The sequence below is a fragment of the Homalodisca vitripennis genome, chromosome 4 (assembly GCF_021130785.1).
Source record: "Homalodisca vitripennis isolate AUS2020 chromosome 4, UT_GWSS_2.1, whole genome shotgun sequence".
NCBI lineage: Eukaryota > Metazoa > Arthropoda > Insecta > Hemiptera > Cicadellidae > Homalodisca > Homalodisca vitripennis.
Genome location: NC_060210.1, coordinates 133,114,677 through 133,137,914, shown reverse-complemented (window position 1 = coordinate 133,137,914; position 23,238 = coordinate 133,114,677). Strand labels below are relative to the sequence as shown.

At 29.8% G+C, this 23,238-nt stretch overlaps 1 protein-coding gene across 5 annotated transcripts in view; it reads right to left on the bottom strand.

Moving 5' to 3' along the window:
* The window catches only part of LOC124360192 (EH domain-containing protein 3), a 51,875-nt gene extending 28,917 nt beyond the window's left edge, over positions 1-22,958 (bottom strand). For 3 of the 5 annotated variants that reach the window (XM_046813585.1, XM_046813586.1, XM_046813587.1), the window contains exons 1-2: positions 21,899-22,952; positions 14,421-14,529 (exon numbers count right to left, since the gene is read on the bottom strand). In XM_046813585.1, the coding sequence (XP_046669541.1) occupies positions 14,421-14,529; positions 21,899-22,698 (909 nt within the window). In that variant the 5' untranslated portion in view covers positions 22,699-22,952. Of the gene's footprint in view, positions 1-14,420; positions 14,530-21,898 lie in introns of all 5 variants that reach the window. The other 2 variants (XM_046813583.1, XM_046813588.1) reach the window with 2 other exon arrangements.
* Between the last annotated feature and the right edge of the window lie 280 nt (positions 22,959-23,238).

The window sequence follows — 23,238 nt, the reverse complement described above, 5'->3', positions numbered from 1 at the left end:
GAAAAACATTCATACAGACTTATAAAAAGGTACAGTACAAAATACAACTTTACAGATTTTTTCTTTGAAGAAATTATTGTCGTACACATTTTAATTTATTAAAATACATACAGTTATGTATCTTAGACAGTCTTAATTGGTACAGGGTAAGTGTAAAGTACAAAAACAGTCTAAGCTTAATTAGGATACAAACTTTTTTTGATTCTTTCACTTTGGAACACGTTTCTTTTTAAACCAGAAATAATTTTGTGATTGTAGTATTTGTATTCAACTTAATTGTACTGATAATAGTGTTAATACAATTTTGTACGGTACAGTGTAAATGTTTTTTGTAGATTTTGTTTTATTATCTTACTCCTGACAAATATCATGATAAAAATTTAGGTACGAGTGAAATAGTTTACTTCCTTTCATAATGGTACTAGGGGATATTTTAAATGTATTGTCTGTTAACTCTTGACCTATTAACATAATGATATACAAAATTTTAGGATTTACTAATAAGGCTATTACACCTGGTTTCAAATCAATACAAATTTGAAAATAGTTGAACCTAGTAAATATTACTATAATCTCATATAGCACAATATAGAGCTCATAAAACTGTTCAGTTTGATAAGAATCCCTGTCCACATCACCACCAGTCTGCCCACTTCCAAACTAAATGATAAGATAGTGTTATCAGGTGTTGTAGCCACATTATGAGTTAATACTAATATACAATGTTTAATTATAACTAAACTGGTTAACAAAATCAAAATCGCTTTTATGCAATAAAAATAATGAAATTAAATACATCAACCAATAAATTAATAATCTCTAATAATTAATTATTTAATTTGAGATAAAAATAACAAACTATTAAAATGGAAGCTGTAGTGTATTTATGATGATACTAATATAGAATATCAAGTGAAAATTCTGGTTAGATATGAGTAATATTAAAAACATATAGTATAGAATGAATTATTGATTTAGGGAATGAATAATACTGTTTCTTTAGTATAAAAGGTAAATGTATGTGCAAATTTCATTGGTTTTATTGTCTGGTATGATTCATATACTTGTGTGTTGACTGACTCTAAATAGGGTTTCCACACTACCAAACAGTTATGAAGTCTGGGATGGAGTGCTAGTGAGATACAATTTTATTTTTAAACTAAATAAAAAATAAAACCTTAAAAAAATGAAATATTATGAATATTTTGTACTATGCTATTATTATCATGTAATTAGATATAAATATTAATAAATTGTAAACAATTAATCAAAATCGTGAGATTTATACAACTATGGGAACCAAACGTATTTTCAAGGTAAAAATGATGTACAAGTTTTAAAATCTAAAATACAGTACATGAAGTGTTAAAAAATAAAAAAAATTGTATTTGTGTAAAAAAATCAAGGGCTTGTGAAAAAATGTGAGATTTGTATTCTTATTTGTTTTCAAGAGATTACATTTCTCATATGTTAAGATCAAATTACTACAGGAGCCATTGAAATATTTTATAGCTCCAGTTTAAACATTTGAAAAAACTACAGGTGCATAACGTTTAGACTGATACACAGCTGACTGAATCCAGTATGCAGCAGATCAATAGTGGCAGTCGTGCCAGATGAATTAGTGATGAGTTTAAACTCAGAAATTAGTACAGTGAAGGAAACCACTTCAATTAGATAACAATTAGCTTTGATTAATTGGTTAATTAATGTACTCTGATTGTGTAGGATTCCAAATTAAAGATATTTGGATATTTCTTGGAAGTTTGAAAAAGTCAGAATATTTCGTTACCAGATCCCAAAATAGAATAAGATTGAATGTACATGTTTCTTAAATGTAACTGTTTCAAGACATGCTGTAATGTGGAAATATAAGGATCATACTCTTGATCAATGTTAAAATATAAACACATTTATGAGAGAATGAAATATTTCAAATCCAAATTAATATTGATCAAGGATATTATTATTGGCATGCTTTACTGTATATATTGTAAGTACATGTAACAAATACAGAGATTGATTTATTGAAAGTAAATCTAAGTGATATTAATTTTATTTTTTATAATATCCTAAATATGTAACAAGTCAAAACACCTAATTAATTTCATATTTCAGGTAAAAATGAAATACACACTAAACATAAATTTGCGTAGTATATCTAATTATCGGTTGGTATTTAAAAAAGTGTAATAAAAGGCAGAATTACTAAACAAAATTGATTTATATCTACGGCTATTAAACTACTAGCAGCAGGTACAGTTTATATCCAATTTTTAAAATGATATAAAACTGTTACTAGTTTTAAAACAAGAAATCCATATATACAATGCTGAACTATATCTAATGGTTTATTTCATCTAATGAGTATTTCCAGAATTAGAATGATAAAGTACAATTTTTTTTATACAGCAATGTACTGCAGCTGTCTGTATTTGTAAACACCACCCACCATAATAACCTTAAGCATAACAATCAGTATGAAAAGTGAAGACTAATTTTTTTAAAGGTGAAGTAAAAAATGTTTAAAAATTATAACCAAAATTACAGTTACATTCCCACAGTTCAGATGGTAAACATCTTGATTACATGTTGGTTGTATTTTTAATGAATGCAATTGAAATAATTAGAGACCAATTGACATTCCCTAACCTCTGAGAACAAAATCATCTCAAGAGCATATAACCATTTAAAGAGGAATTGATTCCAATCACGTGTCACTGTCTACAATGGATCTGCAATGAATTTAATTTAGTAGAATCTTTTGTGTTTAGTGAGTACAAAAATTGGTTACGGCAGTCTTTACTCAACTATTCCATACACAGAAATGTAACTGTATCTTTCCAATTTTAAGTTTAAATTATAGTTATCCATTGTATTAATCTTTGATAGATATGTATATTTTGTAATTCAAAGAAATTATTGAAATTTGATCTGTAAAGTATCACCAATCATAACATAATATTTTATTATGTTTTAATACCATATTAAATATGGTATTAAAATAATAATAAATTGTTTTTCCCAACGAATTTGAAAAGTTAAGTGTAAAAACAGAACATAATTTTTGAAAAAAAACAATTGGCTAGTTTTTTTTAACTTTAATATCAAAAATTCTAAGACTATTTCATTCAAAGATGACAATTTCTAAGGTCTACACTAAGTAATTTTTACTAAAAAATACCATTTTATTGCGTATTTGATTATAACACTTTTTCCTTTTAGTATATAAATTTAAAACTTGCAGCTTTTAGAAAAACTAACATTATGATTTCAAACATGGGTTAATTAATTATAAAAGTCTTATCTTACTAAAATTATTTGTCTTTAAAACGATGACGATGTTATCTTCTCTTTTGGTTTCTTAATTCTCAATTAGCCTTTAACTTTTTTTTATGTATTTCATCTAATGCCATTGCATTTTTAAATTATACATTTTGCTCTCACTATGATGTTCTCACTTGCTGTTAATTTCTAAATTTTTTCATTATATTTGTTTACAAACAAATTAAACATGTTTTCAATAAATTGTAAGTTAGGATTATCTAATCTGTTTCAAAGTACCCTTGCTTTATTATTTTGAACAATAAAAATAAGAATATCATTATTACCATCCAAAACTGCCATGTTTTACTACATTAAAACAAAACAACCATTAGACTGTTTTTTTAATAACTTTTTTTACTAACTGTGAAGTGATACTAATTTAAGCCATCCCAAATTTAGTGAATGAATAGCCTTTTTTATATGGACAAAATGTCTTGTCTTGCAGCACAATGTAGAGTATGATTTGAGATTGCAACAGGACTGACAAGACACAATGTAGAAGACCGTCTTGGTTCACCAAACAGAGATAATCGATTGGACTTGGTTCCTGCAAATGCTGTCTCTATGCAAAACACTCACCTAACGGATTAACACACTTCTGTGAAACTCAGTTTCACATCTCTGCGTTTTGTAACTCTGCAAATTTCAATGTTTTCATAACATTTTTATATTTTATAAACTTTTTAAAGCCAGAACTTAACGCTGAAGTTACTTCGATATCATTCAATTTGAGTGTTCCTCAAATGGCATCAACTGATTTTCAGTTGACGAGTGCCAGTTAGACACTTGTAAGAGTAATAATAAACTAATACGACCATCACCACAATTCACACACCAAAGAGATGGCTTTGGATTTGGAATGGAAGTGGATTTCAGCTTGATATTTTATTATGCTAAATTGACCAAAATGGCATACGTAAAAAAAACTAATGAATATTAGTAGTTGCCAAAAGTGAATTGCTTATCTAGTTTTTCAAAACAATTTTCTCAAACTCTGGTTACGTACACCAATATTATTACGACAGAAATAAATATAAATACACTTGCTTTCAAATAAAAAAAAATATCAAACAATGTTAAAAATTCACATTTCACCAAAAGTTTATTATTAGTAAACAATTCAATGATCATTCTCTCACTGATATGCTTGATGTTCATGAAGTATCTAAGACAATTTACATTATAAGAAGGCTTTAAGAATTATGTTCAAACTTAGCTGGAAGGGCTCAAGTGAAACAATGTTTTACAGAGCTCAGTATCTTGCCAATTTTTGGACTCTAAATGCATTAGACATTTAAGAAAAGAGAAACCATATACAAGTTTAGACTAATTCAATCCTTTGTCCAAGTTATTCAATGGTTATATTTAACTAGTTACATGATTTTCCCATCAGTAGGAGCCTGGGCTTTACTTAGATAAGAAATGATATGATCTTAACAGTGAACGGAAGAGCATATCAGTAGTCAATTGCCTTGTCAGCTCATAAATACGCTGTTTAATGCTGCAGCCAGCTATAATTGCTTGTAAACGGGTCAATACAAACCAGACCCTAGCTATCAAGCAACACCAACTGTAGCCTTCAAGAGGGCTCAATCACTTTACAACAGTTTGTTGTGATTCCATCAGAGATAATTAACTTGTTCTGGCAAGAATATGCTTATTTTTGTGCACCAAACTGTAGTGGCCAATTAAGTAAACATCAACCGGAAACTGTAATATAAACTATGACTAACATAACATTAATGTATAAGTATCTCATTGTGCGGAAATCAGACAAGACAGGAAATGGTTACAGGCCACATAATTATCATGGAAAATAAAAATAATAACAAAACCAAACGTTTGTAGTGTTTAAATACTTATTTGATTTAAATATATCGATTGGATTCAATTTCATTATAAATACCTTCACAATACAGATTTGTAGAGTTGCCAATTCCATGCTTTTCATTGTTTACTCTGTTAATTTTGTATTCTGTTGTACGAAATACAGAGCAATAATAAATTAACTGAGAACACTTAACTAATTTAACCTTAAAAGGTTACAAACTACATCTTAGATATTTTAAACCTCTTTCAAAAGCATGGGCAAATATAGTTGTATAATGTGTTGATTCTTTTTGTAAATCTACCTGCACCTTGCAGTTTATTGGATACAGAACAAATCATATTCCATACCGTACGTCCACAAGGCTATTCAGATTTGTTATTCTTTAAATCATCTTATATTAACAGTATCTTTTAACTAAGTTTGCTTATTTTCAGTCCTGGTGATGTGGGGAAATTACAGTAAAATATTGGAAATCTTAATCTTGCAAAAAAAAAAAAAAAAAAACATTAAAATTATTAGTAAATCACATGTTTTCGGACACTGTAGGCTATTTGTTTAGAAATAAAACATAGTCTGTTGTAATATATTTATATATTTATGGCCTAATAAACCATGTAAGTAAAGAAAAAAATATACTGATATTTAATGTGCATGACTTTAAATGCTAGAAATAGGGAAAATGCAGCTATTTTGGTTTCTATAAGCTTTGCTGGACAATAAATAGTCACAGAGTTGTTTCAACAATGAAGATAAAATCATTAATTGAAAAGTATTAATACACTTTATGTTTAAACAAATTTTATCACTAGGTATTAGAAACCCAATTTGTATTGTTTAGATGAGCTTTTCTGAGCTGTTATGCTTTTAAATAGTTTAGTTACTTGATAATTTGTTACACTTCGTGTTTTATTTGTTATATAAATACATGTTTTCTTTTTATATGTATTAATACCAATTTTAATTATATACAAATACCATAAATTATATTACCTGCAATTAATTTATTTGTAAATTGAACCTATTCATTAAGTTTTTGTCCTGTTTAACAAATGCCTGGCTTTTTAACTCATAATGGTTAATGACAATAAGAAATGCTCAAGTGTGATTTAGTCAACACTTTTATGGAGCATGTGATAAAAATAAATATTTCATTTCATATTATAAAATCCGAGGCATCTATCTTTTATTTTAATTTGGTCATGGTGAATGTTTTTAGTTACAAGTATCTAGTTAACACTCTACCCGAACCACCGGTCTGTGAGACTGGGGGTAAATTTTGATTTGCTATATTGACAATGTTATGAGATCGTTCCCCTCCATGGTACCTTCCCCCTACCTCTCCCTCCACATATCGGACCGGTTTCCAATCAGTTGACACATGATGAACATGTGAACTTCGTCTATTTTTTAAAAACGGTCTCTCATACCGGATAGTTTGGTTAGCGCCCAAGTTTGTGACAGTTTTACTGACCGGTGGTTCGTTATACACCACAACAGACGTTTATATTTTTATCATACTGTACCTAATTTGTTTCTTGTAATTAGTTTAGAGCGTAAAAAATGGATCCAGGCACTTAATGGTGTACAAACAAATAACCCTGATTTTAGTTGACCCTGATTTACTCAGCTATTCTGATAGTCCAATGATTACAAGATTCAAGTTTACCAAGGCATTGAGAGAGAATTTTATCAAGCCTCATCTTGAAAGATGACTGCGGATCCCTAATTTGATACGTGACGTAAAAGTCACATTCAGAAGATTCTGGGGAACAACGAGGCAGCAGTAAGACCACAAGTTCCTGATGACAAAATGGAGAAGAGAAAGACTTGTGCATCCTGTCCATCAGTAAAAGAGAGGAAAACTGCCTACAAGTGCACAAGGTGCTCAAAACCAGTGTGTCTTGAATGCAATCAGGAGGTGTGTAAGGACTGTGCTATTGAATGTGTCCAGTAGGGAATGCTGCAGACTACAGATTGAGACTACTGACAATTATAGTTGTGTCCATATACTGTTTTCTATGTATATTTTTAATAGATACATGTAATAAATAATGTTATAGTGTGGATTGGAATATTAATTCAATATTTTCCAGACTGGAATTACATAACTCACTTTTAGGTACAGTAGGCCTACTTATAAAATCTAAATTACGATCAACCCGGTCTCAGAGACCGGTGGTTCAGATAATGTACATTAAAGAGATGGTTCTGGGAGTGTTAATAATATTTACCAATACATTTGTTCACAAAGCAAAAATATCCATACATTTGAAAACTTATCATAGACTAATCAAATGCCTTCAGACTTTAATATTATATCAGTCATTTATGTTTGTGTGTGTGTGTTTTTCAATAAATTAAATTTTATAGTTTTTAATAGTCTATTTGAATTTGAATTATACATAGTAAGTAAAAAAAATATTTAACAGTATTTAAAGGTTAATGTAATTCCTATTAAATAATTTATTCCGTTTAAAATTAATGCTACAAGCTCACATAGTTTTGAAAATTACAAGATGGAAATTTACTCAACAATTAGTTTATATTTTATTAAGGACCTGAGATGTCTTTCTTAAAATTGTAGTTGTCTGTCTATGTGATATCTCTTGATAGAAAGGTCCTAGAGATTTTAAAATTGTTAATTACGTTCCTCGTGGTTGAAAGAAGAACTCTATTGATTTTGGAGTCAAAGATTACGTTGACAGGTCCTTTAAAATTATGTTGCATTGGTTTAATTGCATCAAATTTAGAAACATTTGGTAACTTTATTCCAATTAGGTTGAACGTTTATACTGAGTCACTAGATACATAAGTGGTCAACTATATTAATTATTCAACATTATCTGGACACAATCCAAGTTGGTGATGATAACACAAATCACAATATTTTGGATATGTGAGTCACAAATAATAAGATTTCCAATTTTAAAATGCTCTTACTACTAAAAGGTGTGTCAAACATGACAGGGCCAGAACAACTGATAAGGTAAGTAGGTCGGGTTGTACACCAGACCGACACCTGACTCACTTGCCCGACACCTGACTCACTTGCCCGGTTAACCAGTGAACCAGTTGATTGCGCCAACTAGGGCATCTCATCTCCCATCGACTACAACACTATTTCCTTCTATCGTACCTGCCTTGTCTAGATCAAATTAGATACTGTAACTGCACTATGACTCATTTCACAAGGGTATTGAACTCTGGACTGAGATTTAACTCCATTCATGAAACCTGATACATCATTTAAGGTAGCTATTATCCATTACATACATTCCAAATGCGAATGGGATAAACTCATTTATGTAAAAAAGCTATTTTTTCTCAATTTTTGTTGATGGGCCAGAATTTTGCATAGGCAAAGGGATAAATTAATATAGCATTTAATTGAGACTGTGGACCATTCATATAAATTTCAAATGTGCTGCAAACAGATAACATTTTTTGTACATGGTAAAGTTTCGACTGCTATTAAATTAGTAACTTCAAAAATTCTCAAATTAATTTATAAAAACACAATTTTTATAACATTACTAATTTTGTATTAAGGCTAAAATTATATACACTTTGCCTAAATGCTTATAATAGGGTCAAGGTTTAACCTGAAACTTGACCAGTATTCAAATCCTTGATATTTTCCCTCTTTTTATAGGCATGCAGCATTAAAGTTTCCTTTGACTCCTTCTTAGGTTCTAAACATACAACAAATCACTTAAAGTCTACCAATGTGTTTTTATGGTGGAGATGCATAGATACAGAATATTATCATTTTAGCTGTTTATCACTCTATAACGAACAACTAATATACAATAAATATAAAATAGTGCCAGTTTACTTTCTTTTGTTCAAATACTTTTCTCATAATACATATTTAAGTATACATGTAACTTAACCTGGTTTGTGTTTTCCTTCACACGTTTCCAATTTAAACCTTCAAATGGCTATTGTCTGTATATAATATACATTTGTATATAAGAGGCTACCACACTGCAATTACTCTTTTGCTAGCCAATGATTTCACCATGTTATACCATAGCCTCTTCCTGAATTCAGAATCTGTACATAAATGATCTTAACTATCCAACCATAAATGTTAAAATTTCTGATTTACGGTAATTATCTAAATTTTTCATCCAATAAAGAATTTTAAATTTATATTCAATTTGGCTTACACTTTTAAGTTTTTACATGGATTCTTTTGCCATGTAAAAACAAAAGGCCATGTTTTGAGAGGAGAAGAGGAATGCAAACTGAGGAGGGTAATGTACGGTAACCCAGAAGGAAGACGACCCCATGGGAGACCGAAAGTGAGATGGTGGAACCAGGTGAAGGCTGATATGGAGAAGGTGGGCGCTTCAGAGGAAGATGCAGAGGACCGTTCAAGATGGAGGAGCTTTGTTGGTGCGGCTAAATATCACCTCCGATATAAATGGCCCTGGGAGTAAGTAAGTAAGAGTAAGTAAGTACATGGATTCTTTATATACAAATTCGAAAACATTCACAATATCTGAGACACTAAATTAGAAAAGTAGAACAGAAACATTCATACAGACAGACAGACACGATTTCTTCAACAGTCTCAGCTATTAGCTTCACAGTAACTCCCAAGTATTCTTAAACTATTGTCATTGGACATTTCAAAACATGCATTCTAAATTGGTTTTAGTTATATTAAATTTGATTAGCACTCCTTGTCATATGTAAGTTTGGGCACACTTACTGACAGTCATGTTGAACATGGAGTTTATAGATCAATTGATTTCTTATTATCACTATATTGAAAAAAAACATATTAATCAATATGTAAAACTTTCTAATTCTGATAGGCTTTTCGACAGCAAGGCTGTCTTCATCAGACTCTTCACAAAAATAAAAAGAACTTCACTTCTTTGTTTTACTTATGTGCAGTATAAAAGAATTTTGAGTAAGGGGTTAAGTGGAAGAGAGGACTTTTAAGTCCTAATAAATAAAGAAATTTTTCATTTCATTTCATTTCAGCATCTGTCAAAGACAGCCTTGCTGTCGAAAGGGCTTACATAATAAAAAGTTAGATGTTGGATGTTCCGATTTTTTCAATATAGTGATTACAATTGACAGTCATTTGAAAACTAATTGCTTTGAAGTTATAGTAACCTAAAATGAATAAATATATTTCCATCTTAAGCTTAAGTATAAAATTTCACAAGTACCTACAAAAACTATTTGCAAAATGTACAATTAAGAACATTCTATTATTAGGAGTCTAACTCAATAGTCTAATAGTCGCAAATAATATTGCAAAAATTGTTATCGACTTCTGGACTGTCAATAATTTATTACGCATCTCCACTATACTTAGAAAACACTTATTAAAATTTCAGGTGGAAAATAGCACACCATTCAAATTTGTCACAATCTTGAAAAAGTTTGATTGATAATTAATTCTGGGTTTTGAATGTTATTAAACATATGTTAGTAAAAGAATTTAAATGTACAATTACAATTTAAAAGCTTTAACAACTTTAACATACTATTAAAAACATTTTTTGTATAAACACATACATGTAATTCTGAACTATCACCAAAATTGTTTTGTTGGTGAAAATGATTTAAACCAAAATATTTTCTCTGAATTCTAGTCAGACCATCCACAATTGCTTATCTCTATAAGGGAAATGAAGTAACAGAGAAACAATGCTTTAGACAATAAGACTCATTCAAACAACGGATGCATTCCATCTATAACACAGCCTTCTTATCAGCCATGCAGTCATAAGGGCTATAAAAATGAAATGCTACAATCACTGATAACGACTACCATGTGCGAATGTGTCACTTTAAGCTTTTGACCTCTCGTAATATACTTGGACTCTTTTGTGATCACTGGGGTTTGTTTGTATATTCCTGAGAACTCCTTTTTTCAGTTTCCATTTTGTTCTATTATCTCCTTTGCAGCATTTAAACACATTAAATATACAAGCTAATATGTATTTCCATTTTTTGTCACAAACTGACTTCATGTACATCAATAATGATTTATGCTATATTATAAATTACGTACTAAAGTATAAATTTGAACATATTTTCAGAAAATTATGGTAAAATAATTTCATTCTAAGCCATTGATAAAAAAATTTTCAATTGCAAAGCTCTACTACATTAAACCAATCCTGGATACAGCTTTTGGAAATCTCTGTCTGCGTCATGTGAACTAATTAATGAACAGTTTCTTATTTATATCTGAAAAGGAGACTATTTGAATTTGTATAAGATGTAAGAAAATGCAATATGGAATGAAAACAAAACTAGATACAACTTTCTGTTTATGAAAACATTCCATGCTTGTGTAACATTATTTAATTCCACCTATGTTTATGAAATATTACTGGTATATTGGTGTTATGTGATAAGAGTATTAATTTTCATTTTTGTGTACAAATATATGTTTTTTTTAGTGCTAATATAATTTTCTGTTCAATTTCACTAAGGTATCTTCAGACTTAAAATGTGGCCTAAAACAGGTTTAGCCTTCTGAGGTTATACATTTTCTCAACTATGGATGTAAAGTTACTTTAAAATATAAATGTACTGTGTTTTTTTTCAATCTGGCAATGCATTTTTATTTAAATGGTAGTCACGGGTTATATTGAGAATTATTTTATTTTAATTTCTTTATGGAGTGTTCGGTTTTTATTAATTTAGTATGTTAATCACGTTTTTTTTTTCGGTTTGTTGGAAAAATGTATTACTACATGAAAGAGAAAATAGATATTATTCTTATACTTGCTCAATATGGTGATGAGTTGACCTAAAACAAAGAATACTAATTTCTTCAAAAGATAATATCTTATATAATTTTTAATTTTTCAATTTAATTATACTTAACTGAAATCTACAGACTGATCAGGCTATTTTTTAAAAGTATTTCATGAATTTTTGAACACAATAAAACACATGACAGCACAAGGCCGATCTAGAGATTGAATAATCAAACACAGACACCATAAATCATAAATTAGCTAACAAGGAAGCGCACAATTGGGCACAGCTACTGTGTCCAGTTACCTTCAATTATAAGATCGCTTTCTAATGTTTTGATATTACTAAGTAGTTTGTCAGTTTCAAATAATATAAATAAAATTATATATATATCGCAGATTAAGTACAAATAATTAATCTTCCTAAAAGGTCCAATCTCAATCAAAAGACTATTGGTTTTGATAATCATCATAAAATGGTTGACAACTGTTTGCTTAGTTTAAACAATGACACAACTACAATTTGTAAGCAACGAATCCCTAATGATTGTAATAACTCTTTCTGAGAAACAATTACAAAGAACTCAAGCATTCTCAACTAATTACACTGTCATTCCATTTCAACCACACGTCTCAATAAGCTGAATGAGATGACCATTCAATGCTCCAAAATATATAGCAATAAAGTTAAGCACAAGTAAGTAGCATTTAAAATGATAATACATTTTAGAGCAAAACAATTACTTTCAATTGATATGACAAAAACTGTGAACACTGTATCAATGTTGAATGAAGTAAATGATGAGAAAGCAGTATAATTGAGATGTCTGTGCCCCAGATCACTAATTCTTAGTTTTAGCTTACTCTACAAACTTATCTAAGCCTTTCTACATTGCTGTTGCTACCTCAATTCTCAAAGTGCAGATCCAAGTTTTAGCCATCTCCTGGTTATTTGTTTCACTCATATTAATTATGGTATATTCTTTTTATAAGCACTTTATATTATTTATTTCAAACGCTTCTAGTGCTAAAAATGTTGAATTTAATTTTAGCAAAATAAATTATTATTTTTTAGACAAAAAATTACACACATTAAAAAAGAACTAGACAAAGGTTATAACAAGTTATAAATTTTGAGATTAGATGGATATCAGTATGTAATTTAGAATAATTATTATAAAGGTAAATGTATAAAACATTTTCAAATTTCATCTGTTTTATTTTTGAAATAGGTCACATAATTATATTATTAATAGTGAACATAATTATTTTATAAACATTGAAAATATGTTAATGTAAATAACAAGTTGTTTTTATTTAGAGAAATATTTCATTTTTTCTATTTTATACAAAGTAAATTCCACCAAGATTGGAAAAAAAATCTATAAATTTTAAAATTACTGTTAGATGTATTAAAAAATGAATGAATAGATTTTAATACATTACAGAATGTTATGATAATGATAGTTATTAAAGTTTTTACTATACATTGCAAAACAAGAGAAGATCAGGAGATTAGGGAAAGCAGTAAGAAAATAAGAAATTTCAGTTCCAATACTAATATTTCTGACAGGAATAAACTAACAAGATGACAAGCAGATATTTGGATTTTTTTTTAAGTTTAGTAATAATTTTGGTTGTAGCAATGAATAATGCCAAGTTTCTCTGGTCAAACATAAACATGAGTGATGCGTTAACATAAAGGTGTCAACCCACATGGCCTTGACTCAGAGGTGCACAAATACTTGGAAATTCCACTTTGAAAGGTTGAATCACACAATATGCAACTTTATAGTTAGCATCAGCTTTCACTGTAACATGAGTGACACGGAATTCCAGCTATTCCAAATGGGTGCTCTTACACTTCTAGGTCTGATTCCTGGTAAAGATATAAATACATTTTAGGTCATGTAGATATTAAGGTGAAAGTATATTTCTGAAATGGGTGCCTCAATTGTACAGTTCAGGCAGTAATCAGCCCAAGGTTCTCAGCCTCCTCACTAATGGGGCTATTACAGATTAATTTATCATTAATTCAAACCAAACAAAGTAACACCCAGTTAATTGGTTAGACTTTGCATATGTGTTATCTAAATGACAGTGACTGTTTCATTCCTAAATTTGACTTCACATCATAGTTTTGTAACAACTAGTGCATAAAGAAAATAATTTATATAGTGAATACAAAAAGGTTTATACATATTTTGTATTATTAACAAATAATAATTATTAAACCTATAATCACAAATCTTATAAACAGAACTCTTTAACCAGTAGTATAGTAAAAAAATATCTTCCTCATTTTCCCAATATTACTTCCAAACTCTGCTATTGCATACATAATACATAACTAACCGTAAACATCAACTAGCCTTATTGACAATATCAATAACCACTATGCAATAATTGAAAATTTTACTTACAACATTAAATTATTCAACTGTGGTAACAGTTCTAAAAATTATGACTAAGTTCTAAAAAAGGCTTTGACTAAAAGCAAACCAAGTGAAACACATAAGACTTACCTTGGCTAGTCGAGCTCGCTTGATCAAATCATTAAGCTTGCGTAGGGCCGCATTACGAGGCAGAGATTGCATATCCTTGAACAGGTCCTGTTCCTCATCTTCAAACAGTCTGGAAAAAAGGACATCAATCACATGGTACTTCCTTTTTGTCTAATTTTCTTCTTTTGAAACATTGGAATTCTATTTTTAATGCTAATTAAGCACCTAGAGATAATTATTTATTCATGGTTTGGTTGATTTCATAAACAAATTGAAATAGCTTTAGTTCTATAGGCGATAAAGCTACGAAATTTCACCAAATTACATTTTAAGCGTTTTACAATCATTATAAAAAGGAAAATATATAATATTACAAACATATGTTAATATATACTAAACAGGCCCATATAAAGTCAGTAAGAACAATATTCTACCCTGAAAACATGTTTTAAGAAACAGTATTTTTTTATTATTCACAATAACCTACATACAATTTTTTTAGCTCAATGGTATGAAAAATGCCATTATAAACTACACCAACTGTAGATGCGAGTCAACACTTCCCTCCTACAGCGGTCATCAAAACATTGTGAAGGTACCAAAATGACAAAAAGTAACATTTTATGCAGTTATGCCAATCAGAAGCAATAAATAATGAAGGATAAACTAAAGAAGAGTTAACAGCCTGTTCAGTGCTTCTGTCTAGCAAACAACAATACAACTACGCTGTTAGAGTTTCATGGCAAGACACTGTGGTTTCTGTGGCATCACCACAGAGTGATTAATTTACTCTTGTTATAGCATACCAATGGGTTAACAGTGGTGTCAGGTACATAAAAACAAATCGTTATAACACTTAAAATCTCTTAAAATTATGTTCTCAAAATATCTGTCATGACATATATTGATTTGAGCAGTCAAAAAACTTCCGAGATCAAATTATAAATAAAATGACTCTTCAATAGTTACAAATGTATGTAATAAATAAATCTTAATTACTCTATTTGTGATTTATATGAGTTACATACAGAGTTATTATAAAAGAAATGGACACTTTTGAATGAACATAGTTAAAACAAGTTTAATCAACAGAAAAAAGCAGAAGCATTACAATGAAGACAATCTAAAGTACTTTATGATCGTATTTATGATCATATGACTTCTTTCTGTGGGGTTATGTTAAAGATCAAGGTTTTATTCCCTTATTGCTATTGAGCCTCTTGGAATTGAAGCAGAGCATATGAGTGTTGACGTCAATACCCTCAACAGTCTGGTCAGAACTTGACTATTGAAGTATGATGTCTGCTATGTAACCCGTGGGGCTCACATGCAACATCTATAACATTGTTAAAAAAATTTGTATTGTCCTCTTTATAATAATACTTTAATTTTTATTGATTAAACCTGTTTTACGATATTATAGATCACTACTATAATGGCCACTTTGACAACATAAAAGCATTGAAAAATGTCCTAATATTGTAGTTTAAAACTGCATATAATAAACATAGTCAGTTTTTAATTCTTTTTCTTTTTGATCCCTTTACAATATTTAAGTAGTTTCTAGAGACTATATACAATGTCCACAGCCTGTTAGTTAAAAGAAATTTAAGGAAGGAAGTAGCTAATCCGCCTATTTAAAAATTATTATTTAATTTATAATAGTTAAAGATGAATATTTTAGCAGTTGAACTTTTCTTTGCCATTTAAATTATTACAAAAGTTTTTGATAAGAGATTAAAGATTAACTATTATTATTTTTAAAGACTACTAACTATCACTTGTAATTGACAATGTAAAATATATTATGCTTGTAATTAATGGTTTGTGAGCATATGATTTCCAAAAGTGTTGGTTTATCATTTTAGTTACATGAGGGTCAATCTGTAAAACGTAACCTGTTATTAGGATTGTCGCTTCCTTATTAGAGCAAACCATCTGACAGTGTAATAGCCAGATGATTAGAGAGTACATGCAATAGTACCAGTGTACTGAGAAGCTTGGAAACCAACAATTTGACTCCAAACTCTTTGCTTTCGTCTACAACAGTTTCAGAAACTATACTTGACCTTTAAATTAAATTACACAAAGTGAACAACACTAAATTAACTACACAAAGTGAACAACAAGTGCATTCTAGACCACATTTCCAACACGGACACTTAATCATTTAAATTATAAACTTCTTGCTTTAATTAGATAATAAAAAGCAATGTAAAAAATTTAGATTTTGCCTCAAACTTAATTTTAATAGTCCTATGAATGCATGATTCAGGAAAATAAACGGGTATTTTCATTGTCAGAAATTGGTAAAATGGTGGCACAATATAATACATATTATTTCAGACCTGGTTGTAGTGAAATTACCTACAGTTTTCCCCGCAAGAACGAACTTCACTAAATTTTACACTCTTACTTTTGATGGCAGTTTAATGGGAGATGTCTCATATTAAAGATAGAATTATTATGCATCCAAACCCTTTTTTATTTTTTTTACTGCATACTTTTTTTAATATTTAAATGATAAAATTGAAACATTTTTAGAATTTTTCTGAATAACTTATTAAAATATTGAAACTACTGAAAAGTTTTTGGATACAAATTAATTATATAATCTTGAAAATGAGATATCTACTATTATTCCATGACTGAAAATAAGGTTATAAAAGTGCAAAGGGTTTAACATTGTTCTTATGACGCTACAATCAAGGCCGCCAGTACAGTTGGCTCTTCGGCACCATTTTAAATGTAAATTATATGTCTATAATATTTTTAGGCACGAATTTCACAAATTTTATGGGCCAATAATTTTTACAACACAACTAAAAACAAACATTTATTTGTTAAATGTGAATATTTAAGCTTGAATTCAGAAAGACTTCTCCTCATTCATCTATATCCCTCCCAGATAGGTTGAACTAATCTTAAAAATTACTCAATAAATCCCAAAAACTGACCAATACTGAGCTAGTAAAATTACATTAACATAGCTGAACTACCAACGCCCATATCTAGTACTATCCAGTGTATTTTTATAAATCAGAAAATTAAATAAAATATACATAAACATAACACATATATAGTCTAGTCCAATTTGCATTTTAGATTAAAGGGTACAACTAACCTTTTCATTAAATGAATAGAATAATTTCCTCTATTTGTTTATTGATCGTCGGCCACGTTAGTTTTGTTGGCCTGGTTTAAATAGGAAAGTATAAAAAGGATTAACAATATGAAATATAATTGATTTCTCAGTTCACAATGTTTTAAATTTAAAGTACTAGTTACTAAGAATGCCTAAGGTATACTAGTACCCAACATCAACAAACATGTCAACTTTCTTAAAAAAATTTTCGATTTTTCCATGAAACATCACTTAATGCCAGTGTAAGAAGTATTATATGTCGTGTTTGTGTACCAAATATAAAACCTCCATTTCTTTTTTGTTCACAAATAATATGTAGAATAAAATAGTATTATGATGGTAACAATAATTGAAATTATGATTTTTTGACGAAATATTTCTTTTGAGGACTATTGAGTCAACTTTGAAAACATGTCAAACATTGTGTATGCATATCAACATCACACAGTCTTAAAACAAATTACCAATATTTTGACCAAATTTCACATGACTAATTTATTAAAGCACATTTATACCTAAATAGGTTTTCTATGTTTTAATTATATTTTTTTATTTTTCTCTTAAACAAAATGGTTTTGATTTCTAAAACTCCCACATTAAGACCACTAGTACTTTCAAATTGTTTAATTTTAAATATGATGGCACAAATCACATTTTAATACGCTTTTACCAATGTTTATTGGATAGTTAAAAACTGCATAGAATTTCTCTTTTAAACAAGATTCATATCAAATAGAATTGGAACACTACAAATCTAATCAACAAATGAAACAGATTTCTAAACCCTCTAAAAGTATGAAACACGCAACACGATGTGTAATATTAAAATAACCCTAAAAATAAAAACATATACGTATAACAGGAATCCAACTTGTTTGACATATGTACAATGAAATAGCAATGATATGTTTTACTTTGAATTCTAGGCCCATATAATGTATTGAAATTTAGATCTATTCCATACTCCCCTGTGGTGTGCTCTTCAATAAGAATCACCTCCCCTTCCCCCCACACTAAACCTAAGATCTTGTTACACCAGCGCCACTTGTTTTTGACACCCTCTTTACACCTAGAATTCCAGTAATTTATTATTTCAGAATAATATTTTTTAGAAAATTATTTTGTTTATTAGCCAAACATACTTCCCATTTTTAAGTTTTCAAAAAATGTATAAGAGAATTAAAAAAAAAGTAAGTCCAATAATTTATTTATTATACATGGTGTGTTATGACCATGTTCAAGTTACAAACTCAAACGCATCCAAATACTCAAGTTTTCCGAAAGACATTCTCTAAGATTTTGGTCCTAACAAACTCATATGATACATCAGATTTTAATTAATTGTATAATGCCTAAGTTATCGACCATTAATTGAAATGATAATCTTGAACTTGACAAATGGGACGAAGTGCGTGTTCTTATTGTGTATGCACTCTGTCTACTAGCAATCCTGCTGGCATTTTGCCAAAACAGTTGGCACAGTGAGTGTGACTACATTTTTATGCTAGTCTCCTTGATATCATAGCCAAGTAAATGAATGCCTTAGCTATAGCCTGAGAAAGTGTTTTTAATTTAAGTAAATTTTGGAGATATTCATGCAGAATAATGTATACACAGCTAATTAAATGTTTTTTAAAGACAACCATCAGCCATTTAATTACTTAGTTCAGTTATTTATAATATAATACAATATTTCTAGAGTTAAATTTAATAAATGTGTCTCAAGAGTTCCTTACATAGGCATGGCCAGGGTGTTTTCACTTAAAAATTAAAAATGCCAATAGAATCATTGCCTGCTGGGGTTTAAACTAGGTTCAAATCACACATTCTTTCCTGGATGCCTATATATAAAATCACAAATTCCTCAAGATATTGATGAACATTGGGGAATTCTATCTTGCCTCACTATGCAGGCATAAAGGTGACACCCAAAGGAAGTGGCCTTGGATAGAAAGATCAATGGGCTTTGTTATTTGAAAGCTGCGACATCCCTTAACCATTTTCCCTTACATACAAGTAATTGTTAGTTGTTATAAGAAGTCACCATTTCTGCACCCTATCTCGATTCACCACACAAGGCTCAGATACAAGTGACCATCAACAGACACATCATTGGTTACAGTATTCTTACATTTACAGCAAGATATTCTTAAACATCCACGAGACAATAAATCTAATTGGATTTCCACACCTCAACTCACATCTCACTGCAATAAGCCCAAAAACTCATAGATATTTTATTAGAAACCTATACTTTAACAACACTTTTAGTACGTAACAACTTGGGTTTTAATTTCTGAAATGCAAGAGGCAAGTGATGAATTCCTAGTATTACATAATTAGCATACAATTAATATTGGAAACGTCAGGGAAAAACGTCGGGGGAGTCCCAAAGCATTTTCTTAGGAAGCTCTATTAAAGTAACAACCATCTCTTTATAAAATTTCACACCATTAGGTTCAATCTTATATACAATTCCTATTATATAGGAAAGTTTGAAATTTTGGTAGTAAAATACACTCTTTACATAGTACTAATGTTATACTTAAAAGTCTTTCTTAGTTACTGTAACATAACAAAATATTTTTTATAGGTATTTATTGTCACTAACCAACAGATAATGTACAATTTATATATGGTAACATTTGTTTGTAATGATTTAAAATATCTAAAAATACTTCCATTGTACCTCAAACTAAAGATAATATTTTTATAATAATGGTAAAAACCTTTCTCTAAAAGTTATGTACCAATAGCTTTTCTTTAAAATTTTTATCAGCAATAACATATCTAACTTACTGTTACATACAGTTATTTTAGAATAACTTTCTAATTAGCTTCAGGCCTATTTGGTATGAGATTAAAGGGGATTGTAAGGTTTAGACCTACTAAAACCTGTTTAATTACACTTCAAGCGAAAATAAGATAGGCCTACAATGGTTCCTACTTTCCATGACTGTTTTTGCGTACACTCCTAGGTGTAGTGAAGCAATCTTAAGTTTTTACTCTAAAAGAACAACATTCAAAATAAACACAAGTTCATGCCCTAATTTTTTATTCGTAGACTTAAGGGAGGTGTCTCATTTGAAAGGTACACTCAATATATATTCAAATGCTTTTTAATATTTCTTGTATTGTATACCTGTAGATTTTGAATGTGGAATGAAGTATAAAAAAAGTGTTGTTTTTCTCAATAACTAATAAAATACAAAAAGAATTTAAAATATTTTGAAGCGTTAATTGTATTTAAAAAATGAGACATCTATAATTCTAAAACAAAACATAAGGTCATAAAAATATTTTGAGGTTAGATTTTTCTCAAAAGGGGCTAATACATATCTTATAAACATTTATAATCTAACTTCACACATGCACGCACGCACATGCAAGTACACATACACACATGCACACATATTCACTTGATGTTCTAAAAACATGGGAATTGCGTTTCTTCAACTAACTAAATCGTTATAAACAACTAATGTAGGCTATTTTATACTTCTTAAATGCCTCTAAACTAATCTTTGTTCTCTTTCTTGTAATACTCTATTTGATTCTCCGTCAAATTCTGATTTTAATTTTTGAGACTTGGATCACTGATTAGCTATTCCACACTTATATTGACCCCAACACTTTGATCTTGCCTCTCAGGGGGCAGACCTGACTAGCAGCATCCCTTCCTTCTCCATCTGCCAGTGTCGGACTTGGAGTATATTATTCCGTTTTTATTTTCTGTCGAAACTTTTGAGTTAGTTATACCTACATCATACTCATATTTTGGTTTATTACTCATTCATAATAAAAATTACTCTTTCACATAAATAGTAAAAGTAAGTAAATTTAATAATTTTTAATTTCTCCTACATTTTATGTTAACAATATTTTTAAAATTCATACCTACGCACAAACTATGCTACCTATGTAGGACTTTCTTCTTATATAAATTTTGTCAATAATGATTCGTATTATAATACTTTTAAGTATTCTCATCTTATTTAAAATATTTGTTCTCTTTATTTTTTTAATGTGTTCATTATGTAAATGACAGAATAAATTTTATTTGACTTTGTTATTATTATCAAGATGACCACCAGTGCAGTCGTCTCTTAACCAAAGTTTGACAGACTATGGCTATAAATGGACTATGTTCACTATGTTATAGTAGGCTATACGGCTGGTCAATGTGGATATTGCATAAAGTGGATTCATGGAAAATGTTAAATTTTATTTCCACTCAATAAATTATATTTGTGCACTATAGGCAACAGTTACTTACTTTGAACACCATTCTAAATCTTACAATAGGCCTGAGAATATTATTAATAATTAAAGGTTAAGTAATAAGTTTTCATACCTTCTATTGACATCATATCTTAGAGGTTGGTCCCAAAATGATCCAATATAAACTCTTGCTACTTCTGGCGTTTGTAGAACTTTGCCTAAAGACCACATTAAGGCACCGTAAACTCTCATAAGCTGCTGATGATCAACCATATCTGCTTTGTTGAGAACAATTCTGATTTTATCATCATGTCCTCTAAGAGCTTCAATTGATCTTCTGAACTCATCAGAAATGTCCAGTTTGTGAGCATCAAACAGCAAAATAATCCTATCAACTCTTTCTGCGAACCATTCCAGAACACCAGTGAAATCATAACCACGGTCTACTCTCTGTTTCTCGCCCGAGAGGATGCCCGGAGTATCAACAATTGAAATTCCTTTAAGTACAGGGGAATTTACAAGGGAACATTGGAAACGATTCAAAAATGCATTTCCAAACTTTGCCAATGGTTTGAACTGTTTTTTGGGATCTACAACTAAGGCATTTCCTGGAATGACACCTTCTTTTTCATCATGCATCACAGCTATGAACCTGTCTGTAGTTGGTTCTGGGCCTATTCTAATTCCCGGAAAATCACGTTCTAGTAAGTATTTTATAAATGTTGTTTTTCCTGTAGAATATTGTCCAACTAGTAATATCATAGGTTTTGCATCGAAGTCGGGATCTTCCAGCTTGGGAGAGTGAAAATCATGAAACTGATAAGCCTCTTCTAATGGCAATAACTTAGTCCTGTATATCTTTTTTAAACCCTCTACTACATTATCAAAAAGTTCAGGACGATTTTTATCGTCCTTATTTAACCAACTAAACATTTTGAGATTGTTTTAAGACAAAATTAGCACTATATTAATGTATATGAAATGACACTAAACTTCCACTAAATTAGGCACTAATAATTTGTTTTAACATTTGAACACCACAAATCACCATTAGATCAGACAGGTTATTCACTTAACTTCAAAACTTCCTGACTTATGTACAAAAATTTCACGGTTACGAACGCCACTCCACGCTTTGACAATCCATCACATCACTATTACTGATTTCTGTAGCAGAACAAGAATGTTATAAAGTATCAGCTGTGCGTTACGTTGCATGACGCTGGATTAGGAAAGCCCAGTGACGTGCAGCCAGGCTGGCAACCAAACCAATGTTTCATTTAGGATCAGTTTATGAACATACTCTTATTATATAATATGTAGCTGATCTCAGTAAAATGATGAAGTTAATAAATTGCTATCTCTCTTTCAATTGTATTCTGTGTGTCCGGCGATCTTATTTTGATTATATTTACAATCAGACTATCAACTGTTGTGTATTTTATATCTTAGAGACGTTCAAAATATAAATAA